A 2,173-nucleotide genomic window follows, 5' to 3' on the forward strand; every position below is an offset into this window, starting at 1 on the left:
AATATTATCTGGTTAGTAAAATCATTTCAGTTGACAACCACTATCTGTGTTTATGTGTATTAGTGTTCTTTCAAGAAGGGTTTATTTTCAAATATCTGAAATTGGAAAGTTTGAATGTATTTTTCATGCTAGTTTTGCATGCTAAAAATCACTCAGGTGATAATGCATGAAATCTATTGACCATGCTGATGTCTCTATCCAGAATAGGTTTCCTGATAAGCCTGCATGGAAACTCAAAATCTTACGGTGCTCAATGAGTTCATTCTCATGGGGATCACAGACAAACCCGAGCTGCAGGCTCCATTATTTGGGCTGTTCCTCATCATCTATTTGATCTCAGTGGTGGGCAACCTGGGCATGATCATCCTCACCAAGGTGGACTCCAGGCTCCAAACACCCATGTACTTCTTCCTCAGACACCTGGCTTTTACGGATCTTGGTTATTCAACAACTGTGGGACCCAAAATGTTAGTAAATTTTGTTGTGGATCAAAATACAATTTCCTATTATTTTTGTGCTGTACAGCTAGCTTTCTTTCTTGTGTTCATTGTTAGTGAACTTTTTATTCTAACAGCAATGTCCTATGACCGCTATGTCGCCATCTGTAACCCTCTGCTGTACCCTGTCATCATGTCCCAAAGGGTGTGTTATGTGCTGGTGGCCGTCCCCTACCTCTACAGCACATTTGTTTCTCTCCTAGTCACCATAAATATTTTTAGTTTATCCTTCTGTGGCTACAATGTCATCAGTCATTTTTACTGTGATTGTGTCCCCTTGTTATCTTTGCTTTGCTCAAATACACAGGACACTGAAATAATTATTCTGGTCTTAGCTGGCTTTGATTTGATTTCATCCCTTCTGATAGTTCTTGTGTCTTACCTGCTGATCCTGGTAGCCATCATTAGGATGAACTCAGCTGAGGGTAGGCACAAGGCATTTTCCACCTGTGGGTCCCACCTGACAGTGGCCACAGTGTTCTATGGGACTTTGATATTTATGTATGTGCAACCCGAGTCCAGTCATTCCTCTGACACTGATAAAGTGGCATCTGTATTTTATACCCTTGTTATCCCCATGCTGAATCCCTTGATCTATAGCTTGAGGAACAAGGATGTAAAATATGCAAGACAAAGGATGTGGAAAAAAATAACTAGTATTTTTTCCTAAAATTCACTGTCTAATATGATTCCTATAAACTAGGTTATGGACTTAAAATTTTGTTCTATGTGTCTCCAAAGAAAATAAATACAAATGAGTTCAACATATATTATCTATTTATAATCTTTATCTCTTGTTTTACATATGCTAGACACTTCAAACTGCTGTAAATTGATTTGTGAACAAAACAGTAAAAAATTTGCCTTCCTAAAAAAATATTGCCTTCCTTCAGAGAGAAAGGTGGAGTATATACATTAATCAAATAGATACTATAGTACTGTAGAATATGGTAGATAATGTACACACACACACACACACACACAAAGTTGTCAAAGATTCTGTTTTTTTCACCTACTAGAATAAAATTGCAGTCCCTATGTATGTGTGTGTGCATGTGTGCGTGTGTGTATGTGTCTGTTTGCATGTGTAAGCCCTTTCCTTCTGTTTTAGCTTTCATACGCTTCCCAGGTATGTTTTAGAATTAAAGTCAATACTGGTTGTTTCTGTGATACCTAATGATTTTAAGTACTCATTAGTTTATTCAAACATCCTTATTACAAGCATTGGGATCCCATTTTTTTCCTCATCAGTGTATGAGTCTATTAGCTGAACATACTTTGTAATCCAGCAATCTGACTGGCACTTGGTTTGTCTCAAAAAGTCCATGTTGTTGATATTAGAGGATATTCAAATTAAGGTAATATTTTGAGGGCTTCTCAGTTTGCACTTTTTCCTCAGTGATCCATCTTTCTTTCCCTTTTTCCTTTTCTTTCTTTCTTTCTTTCTTTCGTTCTCTCTTATCTTTCAGATTTGTTTATTTATTTGGTGGGGGAGGCACAGAGAGAGAGAATCTTCAATCAGATTGCAAGCTGAGTGTGGACCCAGATGTGGGGCTCTATTTCATAACCCATAAGATCATGACCTGAGCCAAAACCAAGTGTCCAACACTTAACCAAGGAGCTCCTGTTCTTTCTTAATAACTGGCTGTTTGGTTTAGAATATTGTAACATTTCCT

General features: G+C 37.6%; 1 protein-coding gene across 1 annotated transcript; it reads left to right on the plus strand.

Annotated features, from left to right (window-relative positions):
• The first annotated feature begins 225 nt into the window (after positions 1-225).
• LOC125080091 (olfactory receptor 8K3-like) lies at positions 226-1,167 on the plus strand. The gene has a single exon (XM_047693934.1). The coding sequence runs from the start codon at positions 226-228 to the stop codon at positions 1,165-1,167; it is 942 nt and encodes a 313-aa protein (XP_047549890.1).
• The last annotated feature ends 1,006 nt before the right edge of the window (positions 1,168-2,173 follow it).

Source organism: Lutra lutra, chromosome 10 (genome assembly GCF_902655055.1).
Source record: "Lutra lutra chromosome 10, mLutLut1.2, whole genome shotgun sequence".
NCBI lineage: Eukaryota > Metazoa > Chordata > Mammalia > Carnivora > Mustelidae > Lutra > Lutra lutra.